The sequence below is a fragment of the Diadema setosum genome, chromosome 9 (genome assembly GCF_964275005.1).
Source record: "Diadema setosum chromosome 9, eeDiaSeto1, whole genome shotgun sequence".
Classification (NCBI taxonomy): Eukaryota; Metazoa; Echinodermata; class Echinoidea; order Diadematoida; family Diadematidae; genus Diadema; species Diadema setosum.
Genome location: NC_092693.1, coordinates 17,147,269 through 17,172,557, shown reverse-complemented (window position 1 = coordinate 17,172,557; position 25,289 = coordinate 17,147,269). Strand labels below are relative to the sequence as shown.

At 38.1% G+C, this 25,289-nt stretch overlaps 2 protein-coding genes across 2 annotated transcripts; one reads left to right on the top strand and one right to left on the bottom strand.

Annotated features, from left to right (window-relative positions):
* Positions 1-191: 191 nt before the first annotated feature.
* Positions 192-4,255, top strand: LOC140233511 (triple QxxK/R motif-containing protein-like). The gene is made up of 3 exons (XM_072313630.1): positions 192-330; positions 1,374-1,554; positions 3,889-4,255. Exons 2-3 carry the CDS (start codon positions 1,405-1,407, stop codon positions 3,973-3,975), a joined length of 237 nt encoding a protein of 78 aa, XP_072169731.1. The 5' UTR covers positions 192-330; positions 1,374-1,404; the 3' UTR covers positions 3,976-4,255.
* Positions 4,256-6,259: 2,004 nt separating this feature from the next.
* On the bottom strand, positions 6,260-19,820 carry LOC140233510 (uncharacterized). Its single transcript, XM_072313629.1, has 5 exons — positions 19,125-19,820; positions 15,362-15,457; positions 11,742-11,870; positions 10,278-10,327; positions 6,260-8,512 (listed from the first exon to the last, which is right to left on the bottom strand). The coding sequence occupies exons 1-5, from the start codon at positions 19,777-19,779 to the stop codon at positions 8,429-8,431; spliced, it is 1,014 nt and encodes a 337-aa protein (XP_072169730.1). The 5' UTR covers positions 19,780-19,820; the 3' UTR covers positions 6,260-8,428.
* Between the last annotated feature and the right edge of the window lie 5,469 nt (positions 19,821-25,289).

The window sequence follows — 25,289 nt, the reverse complement described above, 5'->3', positions numbered from 1 at the left end:
TGCGGTGGGCTGGAGCCGGACGGCCGGAGCGGCGGGGCCGCGGCATCTATCTACCCGCCGCTGCCCGCCCGTCGATTCGATCCGATCATCCGAAGCAGCGGCGCGGGAAGCCAGCCAGCCACAGCTTCAGAGCCTAGCCAGCCACACCAGGCGCTCGTCTGAGTATCTTGCGCTCGCTCATCCTTGAAGCTTGAAGGGGAGTTGTGCTGCATGCTGCTGTTCGTCAACTGCCTTTGCAACTCAGCGTCATATTCATAATAATGTGATCTAGGAAATCTAATTAGAGTTTCGGCTATTGGAAATACGTGTCAAACATACTCTTCTAAAAGGGTAAGAAAAATTTAATGTGTTGAGCATGTGTTTTCAATGCTAAAAATGTATATGCAGGGAGCAGACGACATTGTGTACTACTGTCATAAAGATTTTGTTCAGTCCCATACACTGCATTGCTGGTGGTGTGCTGTCTAAGATGTGCCACGTATACCCATAATTGCTACGACGAGAGGTTCGGAGAGGTTTGGCACTTCTAGTACCTACTCATTCCAAACAATGTATAAATGACATGTTACATTAATTCGATATTTGCCTAGTACCTACGTGATATTCAATCGTTAGGCCTATCTGTGAAGGTGACCAAGAATAAGTGCCCTTTTTTCTACATATAAACATAGATCTTATGGGCGTAGGGGCTAGGCAGTGTCATCAAGGTTCTCATTTGACCGACAAGTATGTCTAACTGACCCAGCAAATGTCATTATTATAAATGAGAAGTTTTTCGTCTTAGACATACTTGTCGGTCAAGGTTCTCATGTACCGGGTACAAAAGATGTCTATGAATAGGATTTTCTGCAAGTGAAAGTGCGTCAATATTCCACAAAATAAAATCCTCCTGCAAAAATGACCTCATATGAGCTGGTCGCGATATCCCTCCTAGTATTATCACTAATCTTTATAGGAGTCTCCCTTTGAAGTACAGATCTTTTGAGATCTACTTCATGCATCTTATCACACCAAATTCCCTCTCTAGAAATGCATATGTTCTAAATTCTATTCTGACATGACACAATCCCTACCCGGTCTGCAAGTTTTAGAGTTCTGAAACAGTCTAAACTAATGTCCAAATCCTGATTATTGGGGGAAATTACTTGAAGTTAGTGACTTCAGTGTACATCTTCATCTTCCTTTCTTCCTTTCCTTGGCTTTTATTTCAAATCAAATACCACTTTTAAGTTATTTTAAGTGCTCTTGCACATTTACGATGTAATTTACTAGCATATTTGTTGATTCTTTTACCTACTTGTTGGTGTGATGATTAGTTTGTCTCTTTGTTATTCTTGAACTCATCGTATCTTGTTTTCTGTGTTCTCCCAAAGACTGCAGAGATAATCCTGATCTCCGGAAACCATGGGTAAGAAGGATGCCTCCCAGAGGGCACACCTGTCCATTGATCAATACCGAAAGAGCATTGGCAAGCAGGAGCAGAAGAGAACAAAGAAGGACGTCAAGAGGATGAAGACTGAGGCCCAAGCTAGGAGAGGAGGTTTCGGCTTCAAGGTGAGAATTACAGGGAAAATATGTAGAAGATGCTGGTCTGGGCAAAATATGTCAATGTTCTGCTTGTAATTTAGTAAAAAGGGCTGTAAGCTTTGTCCAACAATGATTTGTGTCCATCCATTAGAGAAGATTAAGGGGGCTTTTGTGTGTTTTTGTGTCGTGGTTTATTTGCTTGCTTGTTTGTGTTTTGTGGAGGCATTCTTGGTAATAAATAATACAGGAAAATGATAATGTAACTTTTTCCTTCTCTCATTTATTTCTGATGACAGCAGTACTGGTAATGTGTCACTACCTTTTGCTTTCAAAATGGTATGTGAACAGTTGGAGGCTTGCTTATATGACATGGATATTTTATGACATGTACTGTACTGGTAAATGTGGAAAAAACTCAAATTAGACTAATCTGTGTATAGTGGCTACCTGTCTACACATCACCTTTCTTTTGTTTCCTGTGACTGGTTTGACTTCATGTCGATTTGACTGTAGCCTACTTATCCATGTTGTAATGGTTGGAGTTGGGGTGTGAATAGGAAAGGAACAGCTGGGAAAAGTTAAAATCACTACAAGTAAATTTTTTATGTTTGTATGATAAGTATGTAAGTGCAAACATGTATAGCCCAGGCCCCGGAACAACTGCCAGCATTAAAGGAGCATTCCGGAAGATTTTCATAATTTCACATCAGGTTGCTCCATGTATAGATTTGTGGAATTTATTGTCGACCTTGAGCAGAGAAACCAATACTCTGAAAATTCTTAAACAAATTACACTGAACAGTGTTGATGACATAGGAGCCTCACATATTTCAGAAATGTAGCAGTGTAATTTCATTACAATACTGCTTGCTTAACAAGTTCACCTTTGCAGAATCTATGCATGCCTTCTTCTTTTGTTCTGCTTCCTTGAGCCCCTACTCAAGCATTCTTACAGTGAGGCTGCCATGTCATCATCCTTGTTCATTGCAAGTTGTTCTAAATTTTGAAAACATTCTTATTCCTCCTCGCAGTCACTATAAATTCTGACAGTCCATACTCAGTGGAGTATAACTAAGACCCTGTTTACAGTGCAGGGCCAGGTCGAGTCGCAGCCAAGCCGCGGCCGAGCCCAGCATCAATTGCGGTACTTGGCCCCGCAATTTTGTCCGTTTACAGTGCCGGGCTTGGCCCGGACTTTTAATTCAAACATTTCAATTATCACTCACTGTAAACTCATCCAGAGGTCTCTTTTAACAATTACTTAAAATTCTGTAGCATTATTGAGAGTCAAGCCTGCATCACTGAGAGTGTAATTACCAATAAAAATACCCCGTTAGAAATTACTAGATAATTGGCTGAAAGAGCATGGTGTATGAATGCCTTTTTTTTTCTTTGAATGTTCAAAATGAAGCAGATGTATCATCAAAAGCTAGACATCACCTTAAGAAATATTATTCCTCTGGCACATTGATAAGATGTACCAGGTAGCTGAAATTGATGGAAGTCTACACACAAACCACAAACCACACATCACAAGTGCAATGGAGATGGTGATGCCATCACCTCACAGTTCTCCCATTGTTTCGTGCACAAGATATTAAAGTTACGATTTTAGTCCATAACACGGTGCTCACAATTCTTCTTTTTGGTACTAGATATGGGTGCTAGATTTGTACCAGACTACAGCACTTTGACACAAATGGTACAATTTATTCAATTTATTCTCATTAACTTCATGCAAGGATTCTGTGTATCAGTCAGTGGGAAGTTTGTGTAACACCAATACCTTAACCAGTTGTGTGGTTTTGACGAAGATATCAAAATACACACGCACATGTACAAACACACACACACGCACACACACACACACACACACACACATATATATATATATATATATATATATTATAGATGTATTATACACTGTTATATATATGCACACACACACAAACAAAATGATATGTGTGCAACTTTCTTATTGAAGGTCCAATTTTAATAAAACATCTACCATTCTGTTAACTCAGATTTTACTAAATTCTGCATTTTGCACTTGTAATTCAAATCATTGTTCACACATATCAGGATGGTGTCCAGTCCACATTTCTGTGCATACACAACAGATTTCAGAGAGCTTCCTGCACAGATATTCAAGACAGCAGCTGACTTTCCCTGGTAGTATGTTGTTGTTTGGTTGTTATTAACCCCATATGATCTGTTCCTATCTCTTTTTCTTTTTGTAGCAGTGCTCATATATATATCAAGAAATATGAAATACATATGAGAAATATAAAATCAAATAAATTGAAATTGAAATCAAAATGTGACTGCAATGGAGATTTTTTATCTTCTTTTTTCTTGTAGGAATCTATACTCGTCATCCTGTCCATGCTTGGAGTAGTGACACTGATATACGCCCTCTTCTACTTTCAACTGACTCCAAAGACGTGATGGCACGGAGTAGAGGGACAGTTTCTGTTGTATAATACACTGTTTTAATTTGTGTGATTGTGCGTTAAATATGAAATATGATTTGTAATGCCATATTCTTTATTGCCAGTGAAACTGTGAGCTTACACATGCATTGAAGCCTATAATATGTATACCTGTAGTGTATTTGCTAGAGTCTCACTGATAATGACTTGATATACATACAATGTATGAGTGGAAATTTCTCCAGTATGTGCCTTTACATGTGCCTGACTGTGACATTTCATTTAAAGTATTATTTTTTTTTAAATCAGCATACCTGCCATGAATGGCACAGGGTGTACTTGATTTTATTTTTCATGTTTTGAAACTGTATAGATTTGAAAAGAAGTTATTGACATGATTTTTTTTTTTTTTGTGATAGACAACTGAAAAATAGATATACAGTATTTCCAAGTTATTATCATTGTAAACATTGTTTTCCTCTTTAGCTATGTGCTCTTCTGCGTGTTTCAATTGGTTCATTATATAATACATTTTGTATTGGTTCATTATATAATACATTTTGTATTGGTTCCCATTGTCATAGATGGAAAGCAGGCTTTCACCATTCAAATCTACTAAACTTTGTTGAAACAGCATCAAACTTTGAGTGATGGACGTCAGATGCCCATGGTACTGCTTTGAATTATCTGTTACAAGATGTTCAACAGACTCTCACGTGTTGAATATTATAACTTTATTTCAATACATCGTTTTTGCAAGGACAATGCACTAGAGCTCCATGTTTTGTTTATTATTATTATTATTATTATTATTGTTTATTTGGCAATTCAATATACAATACAAGTTGACATAAAATACAAACAGAAAATCGTATTACATGATATGATATGTTTTTTCATTATTATTCAGAGTATGCTATTAGACTTCTGTGAAGACTGAGGAAAGTGTTCAGAAGTAATTTTCCAAAGCTATGTTGTCTCTATTTCAATTCAATCTTCAACTTAATAATGCTTCATAGACACCTTTTAAATGCACTTTTAATAGTATTTCCTGTTGTTAATGTTGTATTCTTATTGACCGACATATAAAATATGAGCAGAGGGCTACGGAAGTGGGTATCGTGCTTGCTGAAGGTTTTTACTGAATGAAAAGTCAAGAATTTATCTACTTTTCAGTGGTATTCAATTCATTTGCCTTGCATGTGTTTTCAAACGTGGCAGCATTGGTGAACAGAGTACACTGTAGCCTGATTTTCCAAAATATTGTGTGATTTCCAAGTATGTTTTGCATCAGTGTTAAGAAAATACAATGTTGAGGCCAAGCACGCTTGAATTTGGCCTGAATGAAATTAACATTTGATGTACGGTTTTCATTATAACAATTTAAATTGAATCTACAAAGGTATTGACAATAGTAAAGTGCAGATTGTGATAATGGTATGAATGTGAGAATACACTTAAGTTCCTTTTTTCATGCCATGTAATCTGACATAATAGTAGTCAGTTTGCATCTACATACAGTCAACCTTGCTTAAGTCGAATCTACTTGGACTGCAGAAATAGCTTTGACTTAAAGAAAATTCGACTTGTAAAGGGATTAAAGCCAATAGAATATAAAGAGAAGATGACTTGAAAAAACCTTAGGCGATTATTTGACTTGGGTGTATACTCACAGAGAGACAAGCTACTTTGAAACGGTCAAACATTTAAGAAACTCCCATGCAGTTTGTGAAGCTATTGGCAGCATTGTCACGAGTTAAGTTATTTAGGTCAGTGTTCTTTTATTTGATGATTCATTCAAAAAAAAAAAATCTTGTCCATGTCGCATACGTATATGTAATGTAGCAGGAGATGTTATGTTATGTATTTGTCACTAGAAGATTCCATTTTATGGTGATCCAAATCATTGGTGTGTATAATAGATTATGATCAGAAAACACTTTAGGAAAGACAAGAACTACCGTATTATGGACATCTTTTTTTTTATTTCCCTTTTTAACAGTTTGATACATTCCATCATATAAATTTACTCTCAATTTAGTTTTAATTTTCACTCAAATCAAACATATCACAAAATACAATCTCTTATTAGATGTATGACAAGTTATATGATTTAAAAAAATCCTATCGCATATGTACACTTTACAGTTAAAAAAAGAAGAAGAACACTTTGAGCAATTTACAACATTAAGATAATACTGGTATGTAGTATATTACGTGACATTTCAACATCCAAGTTGCAGCTTCTGTTGTCACTGCACTTACCCTGCAATGCAATAATAACCTCTGCTGTGTCTTGGAAAAACATCTTGGAAAAACAAAAATACCAAATTTGGTACATGTACAAGTTTTTCTTTTTTTTTTAGCAATAAATGTGGATCAATCTTCCTCAACAAAAGTACTTTGTATTCTTGACAGCAAATGAGCAATATCGCTATGGTTATACCGTTTAACAACTTTGTACATAATAAGAAAAAAATGAGGTACTGTATGCGGTAGAGGTTTGAATAAGCATCGATTTTACAACACATACTTTGTTGATGTCTGTATTATAGTACTTGTAAGTTGACAACATGAGTTTATTGAGAGGTGGGATATGTAGATAAACTCATTACATCATGAGTATGAATTGACTCTGTTGCCTTCCACTTTTATTAGTGAAAATTTCACAGTTAATAAAGGTATGAATAATGTAATAAATGTATTCATCTTGAAAGTCTGCAGTTCTTTGCACGCTCTTTGTGAGCACGACTATGCATATAGCTCACCCAGCTTTGAACACATGGTGCACAATGGAGTAGCAACAGGATTGGAAATTGAATGAATTATTTTTTTAAGTGCAATGACCTTTACCTTGATATTTTACTTTTATACACATCCACAATGTTAGTAGAATAAGGCTAATACACTGTACTAATTTCTGTTCACTTCTACCAAAAATTCACTTCGACCAAAATTACATTTCCACTGGACATTTCTGACTGCAAATACATACATGTATTTATCATTTCAAGCCAAAAGGTCAGTGTCCTTTGACGTCAAACCTAAAGGCTATTGTCCAAATTCCAAGCACTGCATCTACACCTGATGTATAGCATACATGGACCAAGACAATGGACCGAGAAAGTTCACCGAGAATAGTTATCCTCAAATCGATTAAAAAAAAAAAATGTAGGACGGACGGACGGACGGGCAAGTCAAAAGCATAAGATCTCGGCCACCCTTCGGCCGGACGCATAAAACGGCGGTGATAGTAAAATGCTTGAATGCTGTATGCTAAGGGCGTCCAATATTCCGTCAGAGGCTCTTGCAGTTGTGAGTTTCCAGTTGTTCAAATGCGTCACAAGTAGATTCCTTGATCCGTGTTTTCATTTTCAGTTACAACAATATATACATGCATTCTGTTTTCATCCAATGTAAATATGAACTATCTTATGAAGAAATTATTAGACACAGGGGCCGCGGAACATTTTCAAGATATAGGGTGCCAAGGTCAAGGTCAATGGTGAACGTTGTCGATGATTGTCTAAGGTAATTTGATCACGACAGAAAGAAAACTAAAGAAGACTTTATTAATTTCTTTTGAAAAATCACCAATGTCTGCTATATAACATTATGTGCTGATTATGTAGGCCCTAGTATTCAAATACTCTCATTAGTATGGTGTATGGCTTTTAGCCACACATTCGGAAAGTTTGCTCTACGGGACACAATAGGGGCATTCCTCCTTGGCGATATTATCGAAAACAAACGAAACAACAGGCAACAAAAGTCATTAGAACATAGGTAAGATAATACGTTATATGAATAGTAACTACTATACGGCAGGATATCAACAGTCCACAATAACTTTCCCTCAAAACTTTGGCAAATGTTTTCAAAAACCCGCGAATAGGCAAGAAAATGTTTGCGAGCATGGTCGCTCGTTTGATGAAGGGGAAATTAAATGCGTCTTCCTTCAGCTGACGATCAAAACGAAGAGGGCGCTTTCCTGGTTACATCTCCCAATCAATCTCGCAGAACTGCCCCACTACTCTCCATTTTTGTACCGGGCGCACGTTGATGCTTGATACACGATTTTTTATTTTTTTTTTTATTTTTTTTTTTTATTTTTTTTTTTTATACATGAAAACTGCTCGTAAGAGTTGACCCAAACTAATGGTTTGCAGAGCGATCTTACACGCGCTGTGTTGGAAAGTCACCTTCACAGCCGTCACCATAGTGCAATATGTTGTGAGGTCATTATGTAACAGTTTGCAACATCAAGGACAATGACGTAACACCATACTCCAGGTCTCTGTATTGCACGTGATGAAGTCAGTCATTACCAGTCAACTCCTCTTCATCCCCGGCGACTTGCTGGTACAGTATAATGTGATCACGATTACTGGACGGCCCACACTAGGGTAGGTCAGCGGCCATGATGATCGCTAGAGAAGGAAGGTGAGGGGAAGAATCTTGATATCCTCTCATTTCATTGTCATGGTCATCGAAGAACAGAGGATTACCTTGTCGTTTTGGTCAATAAGTCGAGCCTCTCCGTAGAAAGTTCCCTGCATAAATATCATTGATTGAACAAAAAAAAAAGATAAAAATAACCGTTAATAGAAATGATTATGATAACGATAATGACATTGGATACAACAATATGATAACTTTAACAACGAGGAGAAAATCGAAGAGCAGAATGATGATGAGGAATAAACATGAATCCTTGTTGGTTCGTTATGCAGAGAACTTGGTCACCAAGTGGTGGCATGGTGACTGTTTTGCACCTTTTAGTTAACGAGGATGGGTAGATGGGGCACTTTGCCCCCTTCAAACATATAAGAATACATAGAGTATCTACCACTGACCATTGCACCCATGTAACCTTTTCTTAGTTTGCCCGGTGCTGTGATTGCAGACAATTGACGTCAAAAACAAACAAACGAACAAACGACCAGACTTAAGTCTTGATGTTCTCCTTTGTTTTTCAAATGCATGTCCCAACAATTCTCTTCAGAGGTTCGACTGAAAAAAAGCAGAGAAAAGAGAGAGTGCCGGATTATAGAGTAGATTCTTCGGGAAACTTATGTAATTTCGGCATACTCGTAAAAATAAAACCGATTTTTGTAAAATTAGCTGTTCCCCGCATGCCTCAAGACCTCGATTGAAGAAACAATTGAAACAAAAACAATGTGCAAATAGCAAAGTTCGCATGGACCTAATCTCTACCCATGATAGGGTGGAGAGTTAGCGAAATGAGGGACACGATTATCATGTACACCACGTGTTCACAGGTCACGAAGTCATGTTGAACCTTAAGTGGTCTTCGTGAAGGGCAGTACACTATTGCACTTGTCTTTAGAATACAACGCAGTATTACTCCATAATGTTTTAATAGCACAATGGGATCGTTTCACAGAGGTAGTCCTTAACAAAAAGAAAGCAACAATTGGGTAGTATTTTTTTTCGCGTACTACTACAAATGAACAGAGAATTACCGATAGTAATTACAAGTGTATGTAGAACTTGGACAAAGTGAAGTACTGATCATGAAGTTCAGAGTCGCAGAATATTCCGAATGTTCGTTAACACAGAAATTCCCTATACCTTAATGTTCTCATAAATCCGAAATGAAAAAGGGTTTGTTGATCCTAACATTAATTATTTGTGTGTGTGTGTGTGTGTGTGTGTGTGTGGAGTTATTTCAAAGGTTCGCTATTTCGAAGGTTCATTAATCTGTAAATTAAAGAAAAAGGTTCGTTATTCCGAGAGCTTGTCAATCTGAAACGAAATAATAAGGTTCGTTATTCCGAAGGTTTATTGATCGGAAAATGAAATATCTGAGAAAAATACTGAGTTAATTATTGAGCGCGGAAGATGAATGGGACATATTAACGTGCACTATTATATACACTTGAACATGTTACCAAGTATCGTGGGGTAGTATCCCTTATATTTTATGTAGGCCTATAATCGTGTTCAAACATGCATCACCACTGGACACAAACGGATACCAGTTGCTATTGGCTGTTTTTGTAATCACGTTGAGGATGCAATATACTTTATGTTTTCCTTCGGGGTCACCGACCCTAGCCTGTTCTCCATTTTCCATATGTAGGCCCTATACACATGACATTGTGCGTTAATTGCTTTAGAACAACGTGTAAAACAAGTCCCTTTATCTCTGTGTGTTCTCTCCCTCTATTAAAAGAAAAAAAAAACCACGAGAAAACAGATATCTTTGTCGTAGTACATGCAGATTATAAGAAGATTGCGCTCCTGTTTTGTAAATCATGGACGTGAATATAAACAGAAAATTATGTGACCTACCTTGGGAACTAATGCAGACAGATGCTGCTCTCTTACATAGTACTGATCTCCTGCGAAAGTGAAGAAAAGGATTATATATAGTTAGAGATTACTATTTCACAAACACACTTGATCACGGTATTATCATAGGATTTTAATGATACATTATACATCAGGAGTAACTCAAGTGGTTCCTTTAAAGAAAGCTTCATTTTTCTTATTGATTTCATATCAAAATTATCAAAATTAAATGAAGATTAGTGCAGATTCCATGGGATATTTGTAAGATGATGTCATCATCACTTCTGCCAATTTGAGTATGTGGGTATGACAGCGATTAGTACCAGTGTCTTATAAAAGTTTTTATTTCAGATTTTCTTCTGTAGAAATAAAACTAACTTCAACTTGAATATCGTGTGGAATTTCACTTCAATCGCATCTTGCTCTTCATTTTTTCTTCACAATAGCACTGACATGTCATCTAAGTATACAAAAGTGAAATCATTTGATTGTACAGATGTGATTATGGACAAAAGCGAACAATTACCGGTGAAAATGGGAATACAGATTGTAGTATACAATGACCTTCCATTTCCTAATTGTTTTTACTGTAACAGCACGGAGGCTCATGTCAAATTTTGCTACTTCCGTTTACAAAAATAGAAATAAAAATCAGGAAACTTGAGTCCTTGGCCTATTTGCAGTGATGGGGAAAACAAGGTTATGAATAATAACACGAAAAACATTAAGAAAACAACTCATACGATCGAATAGAGAAACAACACAAGGTCGCCATTTGAAATTCAACTTGGGGCTTTTGAAAGCTTGCTCGCATTAATAATGTTCAGTCACCGTTATAGTTATCTGTACTTGGGATTGTCCCGGCTTTAATCAAAAGCTAGGACTATCATTCATTGGTGATGCTTTCTCATTAGAAAAGTGAGTTTGAATGATAAGAGGGCAAAGAGACAGTAGGTATTATACCGTATGCCCCCCCCCCCCAAAAAAAAAAAAAAAATATATATATATATATATATATATATATATATAAATAGTGGGACCCCCTGCAATGATAACTTTAAAAATAGTGAATAAATCCAAATATTGTACAGTTTCAGGGTATGAAACTATAACTTATTACCCACATCTTACCGAAAACCTCATCCGATTTGGTTCAGTGGTCAAAGAGAAATGAGGTTTTTCGTAGAGCATGTCAGGAATTCCTTCCCTCCAAGTTCTGTCCATTGTGTTTACTTATTAAATATGCAGTTCCAAGAGCATCCTTTTTGTGCTTAACTCCAAAGAATCAGACCCATGACATGCTTTACAACGATTAACATTTCTCTGTGACCACTAAACCAAATCGAATGGGACTTTCTGCGAAATAAAGCTAAGGTGTTTTATTTTAAGACCCTGAAATAGCATTCAGACAGTTTTATCATATTGGAAGTTATCAATGCGAAAATTCGATTGTATAGCACATACCTTTCGCTATGGGACACTTGAAGAAATCCCCCTCGGTTTCTAAGTCTCCGAAGTCAAACGTGTTGCCATAGAAATGCATTTTGTTGTACTCGATGCTCACCTCGGCTTTTCCCATGACAACATCGTATTCTGGAAAGAAATATGGGGAGGGGGATCAGCGAAAGCAAGCCTTGATTAGAAAGCTTTTATCATCTTTGTCATAGGATAGCTCATGTCATGTCCACACTAAATCACATAGTAATCATGAATCTATGTTCGCAACATTTTTTTTTCTAACATTGGCTATTGTTTCAAGAGGTATAGGGATGTTACTTCAGAAAAAGTGTTGTGAATGCCAACAGTGTCAAGTTAAATTTGAGGTGCACTTGGAAAGGGTGATTAGATACTAGAACTGTTTGGTTGATGATAATTAAGGACAAAACGAAGGAAAGACTGTAAAGACGTATATGTACGTGTATATATATATACATATATATATATATATATATATATATATATATATATATATATATATATACATATATATATATATATATATATATATATATATATATATATATATATGTTCCAATTGATTCCATGCAGAGAGGACTGGGATAATAATGCCCAGTAACGCACTTTGAGCACTGCTCATATCTCATGGTGAAAAGGCTCTATAAAACATAAAATATAAAAAACAATGACGATAATGATGCCTATTATCAGTATCATTACCAATTTAATTCTAAAACTATTCACGCAGTGAAAATAATCAGTCATGATCACAATCATAGTGCATTTGTCAAAACAAATTTTGGATGGTAAAAGCGTGAACGCGGGTTGGCGGTGCGGTAATGACGTTACCAGATCGGAATGAAAACTGCAAAACAAGTCTTATCACACACACAAAGAGAGAGAGAGAGAGAGAGAGAGAGGGAGAGAGAAGGTGGCATCATAATTTAGGCACATCGTGTATGCGATGGTTCTAATAGTACAGTGACCCTCATTCAAATCCATTCACACAGTCACTATTTCCTTGAGCTATAGAGAAGCAAGGATGTACTCTGTAGGTATATACATAATGTATAATGAAAAACTAGTTATTATTGTACACTGTGGTCGTTCCCATGCATCTCCATGTTTCCTGTTGACGATACTGCCAATATGTCAAGAGGTGTTATATTACATTATAGCATCCCTTGACTGATTAAAAAACAAATCAATTTTCTACCCATGTATCTATGTTATACATCCATCTATCTACATTACGCCCATCCATCCGTCTATACATCTATCATATCTGTCTGTCTACATCTAAAATTTTGTGGCCGATCCTCCTGTTTTATTGCCTGATAATATCATCATGGAAATATGCTACTTTTTTCTATTTCATGTTGCATACAGCTTTCTGATGATGAGAATCGCCATAATAATGATATAGTGCTACGTATCTCTTTATGTGCTAAATATACTGTTGAAAGACATTTAAGAGAAAAGCGTTATTGTCGGAAACTTGCCCTAAGCTTTACAGTTGGAAATCTAAGCGGGGCTATTATTTCCACTATAGATTATTACAGGAATGACGTTAGAATGGCATAGAGTCAACAATTTACACGCCCTTCATGGACAACCTAATCACTCCAATGCATGTCATTGACCACTCATGGGGAGAACGGAATCGGGTCATTTTTTGATTTGCTCCAATTTTCTTTTCTTTTATTTTCTTTCACACATCTACTAGTAGTGAGGTGAAGAAAATCTGGGTTCACATGAATCCCATCATCCTTTCATGTGTTAATTTGCCAATAGGACGTTTGGTGTATGAAAGGGGTTCTTCGGTTACTCTGACCATGCATTTCATACATTGAAGTGCGAAAAGAGACGTCGATTCAGCCAAGTGATACTGACCTGTTGGTTACCTGTGTAGTATAAACGGAGAATCCAAATATAATCCAACCCATTCTCAACCTATATTTGGGAAGTTTAAAATACGATGTAAATGTCATGAACTTTGTACCGTTCCAACAACTGCACTCTCAAAAAATCGAAGAGTTGATTGATACGAATATACTGCAGTGGAACCATACCAGCTTTATTATAATAGCGCTCTTTGACTTTCAGTGTAAATTTGTAACCATTTATCTTAAACTGTCAGCATTCGTCATTCAAGTTCAAGTTCAAGTTCAATGGCATCTATTTCCAGCAAATATGAATATAATATGATTACAAGTAACATGCGGTCAATTTGAAAATGCTGAGGGCACATCTGTAGAAGAATAAATCATTGTTACCCCATATTTCAACCGCATATTCATTGAGCTATCTCCATACACTGAGATATCAATGGTAGCCATTATTTCATGGAAGAGGCTCCTAATCCTGCTAAATCTCCGACTGAACTAAACCGATTAATGGGTGACCTTTCCTTTCACGATGGGCCGATCGTCTGGCACTCCATTATCTTGTCTTATCTCTGTCTCTGTTGATCCTTGATACTTCTTGTTAACAAACGTCAACCCGCTATAACCCACAGACACCTTGTTGAATGACCTCACGTGAACAGAACATGATTGTTTCAATTGCTAGAAGATTAAGAGTGCTTTTACAACACGGATAACGATAATATGAAGATGAAAATCTATGTCCTTTCCTCCCACGAACGCATGGGTGTGACATCGTACCATCTATAGCCTAATTTTTGCGGAACGAAACATTAAATTGATCATTCGTGTTACAGGTCATGTGTGAAAATCTGCGCATCAGAAATCGATTTCTTTTTTTATGGGAGGGGATTAAACTAATCTATTCATGATTTATATTACGACAACTTTTTTTTTTTTTCATTCATCAGATCATGTTTTACGATGGAGCGCACGTGTGTGAATGTATTCCAACTCAGTAGTTGCGTGAATGCATTATTCTGCCATAACCATCAATCATCAGCGATGAAATTACTGCTCATAATGTCAATGCCACTTGCAGTGGTGTTTGCAATGATGCGAGTCTGAAGTGTTTTGGCCTTATAGAGTGGCGTCATGGGCCCGAATTCTCAAAGGTGGAATAACTTTATTACACCGCTTACTAGTATTCCGCCAATTTATTACGCCTCTTATGCAAATCAGGCCCTCGTGACGTAAAATGACGCGATTTATTCCCCGGAGGCTTTTATTCTCACAGGTGGAATACATGTAACTTATTCCCCGGAATAACTATTCCGCGGAATAGTTATTACAGCTTTGAGAATTCGGGCCAAAGAGTATATCATTATGCGTTTTCTTACTTGTAGTCTTAAAGACTACTTTGTTCAACCCCATTTTGATTTCGACCAGTTATCATTACAATTGATGTGTTATTACCATGTCCATTGTTTGTTTTTGCACATTGTTTACAAGGTAAAAGAAAATGTATTATTATTTCTGATGTAATATTCATATACGAGAAGTATGAAAATAAATGAATTGAACTGAAAGACAATAATTATCACTCTTCAGTCTTCATAATCACACTATGATAACGTCTACCTTTTGGTCATCGGCGGCAAAATTGAGTCCTGTGAAAAGAAAATTATAGAGGGGGATCTCAGAACCTCTCACAGGACAGGGATGAGGCAAACATAATATGGGTAACACTAATATTCTTACCTAGAGTGGTGTTGAAGATGATGACGTTCTTTAGACCTCCATTATCCTCATCGGGCAAGAGAAGGACTTTCCCCACGACGGGAGGGTCCTCATCATCTGAAATACAGGGGAGAGATTCGGTTTCCTCCATTTGTTAGCCAATTATTGTGTTAAACACGTTATAGAACAAACAAGTATACAGAATTCGACACAATGAACTGGCTTTAATACTAATGTAGACAGAGTCCCCCACCAGGCAAAGGGCCCATGGTAGAAGTTTCATCAGAATCAAAGATGAAATACGGCTGTTATGAAAGGTTAAAGTTTCACATGTTTTCACCGCATAGCGATGTAGGCCGCGACCCGTGACACACGGAAAACTCCCCCACGTCTCTCATTTTGGCTGTACCCAAATCTTCACTAAACTTCCTACCTGACATGAAATCAAGGAGAACAAGTTGCGTAGCCTTCTCGCAAAGTCATTGTGTAGTATTGTAATGAGTATGGTCCAGAAACTGCGGACGACTTACACGGGGAAAAAGGGGTTATGTCACTAGTCTTACTGTACAGATTATCGACCAAAAAAAGTCTATATAATATTGTGAAAAAGTGAACATTAACAAAGAGACAAACAAACTAAGGGAGAGTTGTGCGGTGATCGACTTACGACATCATCAACTCTTTCCCCTTGTATGTATATATGGTTAAAGCCCATTGCATATCACTATCTGGTGAAGACGTGCCTGTGTGAAACTGAAAATTCTCGTAGCTTAATTTCTCATTTCATTCCCGTTTTTTAACGAAACTTTTAGCGTTCTGTTCGCTTTGTTTTACTCTATTCAACAGGTTAAAACCTGAAATATATAAGTTTAAAACATAAACAGTAGATGGTTGTACTATAATTCTGTGAACACGTATTGTTTCACTGTACAGAAATCAAGATAATTTCACTGCAACCAAGATGACTGATAAAGAACAAAACCAAATCAATTATTGTTACACGACAAACTTCAATTACGAAAGCAGCGTAAGCGTGGTGCACGTGGAAGTGATATAGGTGATGGTTTAAGGGAAGTATGGTTACTGAACAAAGTAATAGCTATTTAATTTTCGTATCCGGGCAATTACCCCCGGAGGGCAATTACCCCCGGCCAATTACTGGTTAGTGGTAAGGTAAGAGTAAAGATTAGGGTTAGGGTTAGGTTTAGGGTTAGGAGTTTGGGATAGGGTTAGGGTTAGGTTCAGGATTAGGATTAGGATTAGGGCCAGGGGAAGGGTGCGGGGTAATTGCCCAGGGGGTAATTGCCCTAGACCCTTTAATTTTATATCATAATCCTATCTTCAATATTACCCACATTTTATCAGCATCAACTCAAATAAAGTTAGTTTTCATCAATATACAATAAACGATTTACAACTCAAATGAGGCTCATAATCTTAAAGGTTTTAATCTGTATTGGAAAGACATGCCGATTATTGAGTGCTAGTGTTGGCAGTACAATAGGCGTTTGTGAGGCCATCCGGGGTTTTGTTTCATGTCAAGTGTCTCAAATGGCAACTGCATATCTCCATTTTATACAAGCAGTATATGAAGTATAGTGTAGAATATATAATTTCGCTTCATATTTAAATGTTTATGGAAGAGTCAGTCGCTCATATCGAAGCAAAACAAAATAAGACACATCTCTTATAATCATCACACGGGGCGCACATTTATGTTGAAATAACGTACACATGAATCTCCATGGTAACAATAGCTCCCCTCTGAAGCGTATTGCTAATTATAGTGAACTTGATGAAATTACCACAGATTTTCTCCGAGTATGCATCTTATAAATATAGAAGCCCAGTCACTAAAATGAAGCATGACATTTAGATTGAATAACGGATAAAGTTCTACGCTAAACGGATGTTGAATAAGGCCGGCAGACAATGTCAGCTCAAGGATCTGAGAAAATATGCAAGAGAAGACAACAGAAGATGACGCTTCATCATCTCTTTGTCATGTTAAACCCTAGCAGGATGAAGTGGTATGGATGTGAGATATATATATACATATATATATATATATATATATATATATATATATATATATAGTATATAATTATCTCTCTCTCTCTCTCTATATATATATATATACATATATTCCACCCGAGACTTAATGTTTAAAGGGCAGATAGTTTGGAAAGTAAACAACTAACGCGACAGAGGGGCATCATTCTTAATGAGCTTGAGACAAGGGTGCTAAAATTAGTATATTTGCCAGGCCTGTGATTCATGTTCGAGTCTTTAATATTCATGCTTCGTTTTATCGTTTAGCCTCACTTAAAGGCTGTCTCTCCGAAACGTGGAACCTTTTCCACTCTATTTTGTCATCTTCAAGTATTTTGTGAGGTATTGATATAAATAACATACAGTAGTTTCCTTCTTCATCGTGCGGTGGTCAAAGAGGTTGCCTTCACTCACGGCAGACATTATATAGTGTTTTCATGCCAAGAACTGACCGCCATTATATAATTTGGTGAGAGGCGGCTAAAAGTCTTGAACGAAGCCTGGGTTAAGTGTTGATGACCGGCACATCTTGACGCGAGTAACTATTTTCTAATCCATGGCCGAGCTACCGTAATTGATGTTTTCCTGACCACTCCATGTATGACTGCTCTGAATGCCCTCTTGATAGTTGCGAAACTTTAAACATGCACCATGATGATTGTCTTTTCGCGAATGGGTATAGCAGTTTTCTTTTCAATGTTGAATGCAGCATGATACTTTATTCAATCATATTGTGCAAGCCGTAGCTCCCTCACCCCAACCCCTTGGTCTCTCTCCCTCTCCCCCCTCTACTGCTTCAGGTTTATTGGTCTTCACAATGGTCCACTACACTACTGATGAACGTCGTATTACCATACAATAGAATAGGGCCTACATTATTCACCAAAATGCTCATTATGAGGCATAAACACAACTCCGTCGGGGGCCACAAGATTAGGACGTGCATGCCTCACTGATTCGGCCCAATTTGAATATAATGCTACGGCTCGCTGTTTTCAGAGAGACGTTTAGGATGCCTTGACCCTGTACACTCACCAAGCGCCTTCGAATTACTCATTAACACGGTCCGGCGTCTAGTTCAGTACTCCGTAAAGTTTGTCAACAACTTTGACGTTAATGCTCATGATACCCGTGACTCTACGGGGGTCGCTTATAGAGATTTTCATTGCAAGTGAGAGTAGCGATGAAACTATCGCATAAAATGGGAACTTTTCATGATTGGTGTCGAAAGATTCGCCATCCACACCCCATCAGGATGCGCTATAAGGATATCGTTATCTTCATAAGGAGGTTTATAGTGTGATACCTCCTTGGACCTTGGTTAACCGTAATCCCAACATGCGATTTTGAGTGCCTTGAGGTGTTGTATGACCCTACAGCGACGATGTAAAGAAGAGACCAAGAGCATCTCCAGGAAGTAGGAGAGGACAGTTGGGTCTTACCATGTACTTCCTGATTGTGCTCTTGAATGACTGATAAGTCATGTGCATTCAATTTCTACTGAATTATTAAAAAAAAATGTGGTCAACTAAAAGAACGTCTGTACAAGGGAGTGGGAGAGAATAGTTTTATATTACGAGTGTACTTAGTGATTGCTCAGGAGTGATTGATAAGTCAAAATGATCGAATTCCACGTCTATTTGATTATTTCGAAATGTGAAATAGAAAAATCTGTGAAAACGAAATACAAACAAATGCATTTTTGTTGTTCTTTATCCGTGATAATACCTACCACAATACGCCCAGATGTTGCCTAGCTCCACGAAGTCGTTGTCTTTCACCCACTTATCCCAGTCAAAGAACTTGATACCATGACGACCACGCCCATTGTGACGTACTCCATCTCCCTCTCCAGCCTCCACCTCCCCATCTCCATCCTCCGTGCGTTCTCCACCATTGCCACCTGCATCACGTAACTTCTCGTCATCCCCGTCTTCCTTCTCAACATCTACAATAGGTACCTTCTCCTCCTGGTCTGCCGCGCCCACGCTTTGCTTGTTGGCTTGCGCGGCATTCTCTACCTCACCATTGTCTTCTTCTTTGATGGCATTTACATCTGCATCTGCATCATCACCCACATCTACCATTTGCTTAATCTTGTCGCTCTCTGCCTTTGCTGGTTCCTTCGTTGTCCTTTCCTTGATCGTATTTATCAAGTCATCTTTGCCAACGTTCACTCCTTGGTTCTCATCCTCCGCTGATGCGATGACTTTGTGTGCCTTGAAATGATGAAATCTGGGTTTGGCCTCGATAGGCTGGGCCTTCTGCTCCATTCGGTTAGCTGCCAGCAGGTCTTCGGCCGATTCATGGTTGAAGAACTTCAGATACAGACCTAATGTCACACATACGGTGCACAGCACCCCGATCAGCAGCCGTTTGCCTGACATCCTCCTCCGCGAGAGACCAAACAGAGCACGAATACATCCAGTTGTTTGCCAAAGCATCATATAACACCAACCAGCCAACACACAATGCGAGCGCGGGGTTTGATTCGGACGCAAACGCGCGCAGTGTACAAAATCGTCTGCTCTTGTGTTGTGATCAGCTGGATCACACGTGCTGCTCGGCTGCCGAGTACCTAGAAACCGCAGCTCAAGCTCTTCCCTGCTTGCGGGTCAAAAATGTCAACAATCAGCCCATGTACAGCAGATTTGGGGTCGGCAAACTTTTGTCGCATCGACCAACCGATCGGGGAATGCGTGAAGCCCGTGAATACCTTTGTAGCTCTTCGCGGAAGAGGATGTTCTTTCTCCCTGGAACAACTGGGATTTCGTTATTCAACAATGGTTGACTGGTTTGCAGCAGCAGGAATCAGGGCGATGTCTTCGCGATCGAATCTAGAGAAATGGAGAGCGGCTCAAACGGGACCTCACGATTAGCCCTGCTCGACTGTTCTGTCATCTTATCTCTCTGAGATGAAGAGCAAACGGACTAAAATGAACGAGGGCAATAGACATGCTTAAAGTGCATGTTGGCGTACTTGCAGACGGTGGAAGAACAAAGTCTGTCGTACTAAAACGTTTGTAGCTATATCTAACTCGACGACAATCGCAGTGTGCAAACAATGTTCAATGTCAGTGGTACAGAATAATAAAATCACGTACATGCAAAAAAAGGCAGAATCCCCTTTGGTAGGGTAAAAGCAAGACTAATCACAAGCAATACCCGTGAATGTAAAATTGTAAGGGCTATATTCCTGTGCCAATAACAGCTGGCCCTAAAGAATCATAATGGCGATTTTCATACAGTGTCTTTGCACTACTCTTGACTCGGCGACGGCTCTGATGTTGAGTAGATTTGTATAGTGTAGGATATTGTTCCCGCGAGGGCTTGTCCATCGCGGCTGGCCTGCAGTGAACTTCAAAATCGACCTCAATCCAAAAGCTTGCCTAACCTTTATTCACTGCTTTCTATGCTTCAATATTGATTGTTGTTATTATAATAAAAACCTGATTCAAAGGTCTGAAATTTTATAGTCTCTTCAAACGCTTTGTCAATTACTCATCATAGCATTTCATTTGTTTAGCAACAGTGGCGTATCTAGGGAAAACGGCGCCCGGGGCAAGCACGAAAATTGCGACCCTAATTTCTGAAAAAGTGTTCAACCCCAACACCATCCCGGTAGGGACTTTAAACAAAGTCAACATGATGCTTTTTCAAGCACTTAAAAGGGATCTTTTGAGGGTGATTTAAATGTAATGAATTTTGATAGATTTTGGCGAGCGAGCTCAGCGAGCGAGCTGAAAATTTTTGTATTTCAGCTTAAAAAACATGGAATTCTTGTCATTTTTGCTTATTAAATCTCACAATTATAGTGACGACCTTATAGATAACGATTTATACCAACAAACTGAGGACTTGAAAAAATACTCTAAATTAGTACGAGCGAGTGAGCCGAAATTTGTATATTTCTGCGTCATCATTACGTTTTTTTCTTATCTTTTTTGATTTTTTTTTGCGCCCCCTCCCCCGTATGTTCGAAACCGTTGGCGTCCTCTTTTGATCCAATCGGCGATCGCTTCTGAACGAATGAAATTGCAGTCGCTGCTCCGTGTAACATTTTTCCTGCTAAATATAAAATGACATGAGTGAACACAATAGACATTATCATTTTGTCCGCGTCATCGTCACGTTTTGTTCTTATCTTCTCTTTTTTTTTTACAAATTTTGGCGAGCGAGCCGAAAATTTTTGTATTTCTGCTGACAAATCATGAAACTCTTGTCATTTTTTTTTATCAAATCTTACAATTCTAATCAAGATATAGTGACGGCCTTATAGATAACCATTTATACCAACAAACTGAGGACTTGAAAAAATACTCTAAATTAGTACGAGCGAGTGAGCCGAAATTTGTATATTTCCGCGTCATCATTACGTTTTGTTGTTATCTTGTTTGATTCGGGGTTTTTTTTGAGCCCCCCCCCCCCCCGTATGTTCGAAACCGTTGGCGTCTTCTTTTGATCCAATCGGCGATCGCTTCAGAACGAAAGAAATTGCAGCCGCTGCTCCGTGAAACATTTTGCCTGCTAAATATAAAATGACATGTGTGAACACAATAGACACTGTCATTTTGTCATCATCACGTTTTGTTCTTACCTTCTTTTTTATCTAAATTTTGGCGAGCGAGCGCAGCGAGCAAGCCGAAAATTTTTGTATTTCAGCTCACAGAACATGGAATTTTTGTGTGAACACAATAAACATTGTCATTTTGTCCGCGTCATCATCATGTTTTGTTTTTATCTTGTTTGATTTGGTTTTCTGCCCCCCCCCCCCCTCCTCACCATTCTCCCTCCCCCCTTCCGGGCGAGTTTTTTTTTTTCCTTCTTCTTCTCCTTTTCTTTTTTTCTTCTTCTTCTTCGTTTTTTTTTTCTTTTTTTTTCTTCTTCTTCGTTTTTTTTTTTCGTTTTTTTTTTTGCGCCCCCAAGGAGTGGCGCCCGGGGCACGTGCCCCCCTTGCCCTCCCCCCCCCCACCCCTAGATACGCCACTAGCAAGCATTGGGAAATTCGGCGGTATAAAGCTGCTTGCAGTTGATAAGAATGTATGCTCTCCAGGGCATTAACCGTTCAAAGAATTATTGCGATTAAAGGGCCGTGGAGAAGGAGGGCACGTTTACTTTTCCGAGTTACACATGTGCGTGCATGATGATGCTAATCTTGAAATACATGAAACCATGCCTAGGGAGCACTAAACGAAATATGGTTATTGTTATGAGAGAGAAAGTGAGGCGGGGGGGGGGGGCGAAGTGTGGTGCGGAGAGAAAACAGTTATAAGTAGTGCTACATAGATTGCATTGTGTTATGTGTAGTACTATATATTATGATACCTCTTTTTGTCGCTATTTCGGGACTGAAACTCCTGTTCCAAAACTGAAATACCACTTAAAATTTAGATTTCTTGTATACATAAGCAATTATAAAGACAGAACCACCCACGCTGAACGATGGGAAAAATTCGAATCAATTGGAAAAAATCAAACAAAAGAAAGTCGGTATTGAAATCTTAACTTTTCTCACTCGTTCTAACGATACATTGGTGTTGACGAAGTGGCGTTGCATACTCTTCAAAATTGTGCCCTTTCTCGCTGAATTTATCATTTGCATGGACGTCGATATTAAGTGGGTTTAGTCTGGGTTGTGGTCTCTTCAGAGCAAGGACATAATGTAGGCCAGGGTCTCTACCATTATACCATGCAGGCAAGACTTGTGTTTTCTGAACCTTAATTCACATGTCCCTTAATTACCAAAGTGAAAAAGAAAATAAAAGTAACCTGCTACTTACTAAAATTGCTCATGAAAGTAACCCGACTAACAGACCAGGAAAAAACGAAAGTGTCGGAAATGGGTCGCAAAGAACTGCAACAACAATACCTTTCCGGAGTACAGCGTTTGCCACAGATTGATGCCAAGTGGGGAAAAAAAAAGTTTGTTGAACTCGAGCAAAACGATGACAACAACGCATCGCGACCCCTAGCGAGAGTTCACCCATTGTTGTTGAACGTGTGAACACTGGGTCTGGAAAGTTACTTGAAATAAGGAAAAGCGATGAGCGCATGACAGAGTGTGGATTATATCAGTACTCATACCGGTGAACAGCTATAGCTGTGATTTTTGTCTCATCTCACGTGAATCTTTGTTCGTTTTGTGTGTGTTTGTGTTCTAAGTTTCTTATTTGATATTTTGTATAGGGCTTAAATGTGTCTAATTCCTAAACATCTCCACTTCATACATAGGGCCTATACTTTCGCACATTCAATCTTCATCTGAACTTCTTGAAAACACTGTCAGTCCTTCCCAAAAGATCTCCTCTCCGCCTCTCTCTCTCTCTCTCCACACCATATGATATATATATATATATATATATATATATATATATATATATATATATATATATATATATATATATATATATATATATATATATAAAGAGAGAGAGAGAGAGAGAGAGAGAGGGAGAGAGATATACGTATAGATGTATATTCGATAGTGTTTATATCTGTATATGTGTTTAAAAAATAAAGTTTGTGTGAAAGGAGATACTTGAATTGACACTGACTGAGAAAGTTGTTCGGAAAAGTTGATTGACCTCAAGAAACGGGCGAATAGAAAGCCACTACTTAACGCTACACGAGGAGATAGGAGAATAAGTGTGACTTGACAAGTTGTGTAGTGGAATGTTTTTATCAACCAAAATGACGTGAATAAGGTCATGTTATTTAACAATGGCAAAAGGGATGGTAGTTTTGGACCAAAGATTTAACGTTACTTTCTTCGTCCTTAAACTGCTGCCACCCGCACCTTACCACTTTAGCAATATAACGTTACACGAAAGTGAAAAACTAGTTTAGAGATTCATGATAACAACATTGTAATTTGAGTGTCAAATTCTCATCTATAGACAGGCACAGATATTACGTAACGTGTGGCTGTGAAGGTCAAATGATTATGTTTTCATTTGATTCACCTTTTTCGATTTTTCCAAGAAACATCCTTGCTTCTTGCCAAAAATGTAAAATATACAATCATCTCCATTAAAAAACAAAACAAAACAAAAACAAAAAACAGAAAACAAGACTTATACATCAAGATTATTGTGTGTGAGCATTGTCACGGTGGTTTAAGGTAAAGGATGATGATTATGGATTTTTGATAGAAAGTCCTGGATGATCTAGAAACGAGTGCACATCTCAAACCTAAGGAAAAAAAAGACAGGCTAATCAACCAAAGTTCATAGTAAAAAACTGAGGCTCTTCTATCAAATAAATTACGCTGCCTCAACCTCGATAATATTCTGGCTGTTAACATTTGTAGGTCCATGCTGTTAACAAACCAATGGAGCGTTTTCATTGTTCTGCTTTCACAGTTTTCACAGGGATGAAAATTCCAAATCAGGAAACACACCCACGATCACCCGACCGACTTATTTCCTTCCCAACATGTGATTCGTTGGCCTTCAGCATATAAAAGTTCGTCCAAAGTAGAGCTGCTGGGGTCATGAAACTAACTTCCGGTATCACATATTGTTTGTTTGTGTTTGTCACTTATTCTAAAAAGAAAAAAAAATGAAAAAAAAAAAATCTCGCTTGCATGAAAATTGGGCGAATTTCACTTAGAGCCAAGATTCACAAAATTGAAAGTTTTTGTCTACACAATGTGAGTATGATATACTCGTATAAATCTTTTAATGGTCGGCAATTCGTTTTAGTTTAAAGCCTCGAGAAAGGCCGTCGTCTCCAATTCTCGAAAGTTTAATGCCGCAAATGTTCTGATTTTACAGCTATATACTATACACTTTTTTTTGCAGATTCTGTTTCTATCTCTCGGGTATGGGTTGATAGACATATGTGTATGGATAGAAAGTAAAGACATGCAGAAAGAAAGATCTGTGGAGGGAAGAAA

Coding starts and splice junctions, on each gene's coding strand:
- LOC140233511 (XM_072313630.1), top strand. CDS start 1,405: ATGGGTAAGAAGGATGCCTCCCAGAGGGCACACCTGTCCATTGATCAA. Junction 1,555..3,888: donor GAGGAGGTTTCGGCTTCAAG/GTGAGAATTACA, acceptor TTTTTCTTGTAG/GAATCTATACTCGTCATCCT.
- LOC140233510 (XM_072313629.1), bottom strand. CDS start 19,779: ATGTCAGGCAAACGGCTGCTGATCGGGGTGCTGTGCACCGTATGTGTG. Junction 11,871..15,361: donor CATCTTCAACACCACTCTAG/GTAAGAATATTA, acceptor ATTTCTTTCCAG/AATACGATGTTGTCATGGGA. Junction 8,513..10,277: donor TGTCTGCATTAGTTCCCAAG/GTAGGTCACATA, acceptor ATATTTATGCAG/GGAACTTTCTACGGAGAGGC.